General features: G+C 58.7%; 1 protein-coding gene across 1 annotated transcript in view; it reads right to left on the reverse strand.

Moving 5' to 3' along the window:
- Positions 1–404, reverse strand: part of TTLL2 (tubulin tyrosine ligase like 2) — a 7,959-nt gene that overhangs the window by 2,766 nt on the left and 4,789 nt on the right. The window contains exon 3 of the mRNA XM_011377474.1: positions 153–284. Within this exon, the coding sequence (XP_011375776.1) occupies positions 153–284 (132 nt within the window). The remainder of the gene's footprint in view (positions 1–152; positions 285–404) is intronic.

A 404-nucleotide genomic window follows, 5' to 3' on the forward strand; every position in this document is an offset into this window, starting at 1 on the left:
CTTTCCCTGCCTCCCCCAGGAGCCGAGGGCGCGCCCCTCCAAACCGCCTCTGTCCGCACACCAATGATCCCGTGGGCCACCGTTCCCTGTCCCCGAGCCCGTCTGCCGGCTGGGCCACAAGCCACTTACAGGCGGAGACCGCGCCTTCTCACCTCTGTCTCCCGAAACGTCTTCATACTGAAAAAGAGCGACATCCTGTGGACGTTTGCGGAACATGTTCACGAAACACCAGGTCCTTACACGGTCCAGTGTCACCTGGTAGTGACTGAACGCATTTGTAGAAACTACACGGCAGAAGGAGAGTGTGGTCACAGCCCCTTCACATCGGACTTAGAGAGTCGCTAGGGCGAGGACATTTTCGGGATGAGTGGGCACTGTCCTTCAAAGTCCAGCTCTGTGCTCTC

Source organism: Pteropus vampyrus, unplaced genomic scaffold, assembly GCF_000151845.1.
Source record: "Pteropus vampyrus isolate Shadow unplaced genomic scaffold, Pvam_2.0 Scaffold312, whole genome shotgun sequence".
Taxonomy (NCBI): domain Eukaryota; kingdom Metazoa; phylum Chordata; class Mammalia; order Chiroptera; family Pteropodidae; genus Pteropus; species Pteropus vampyrus.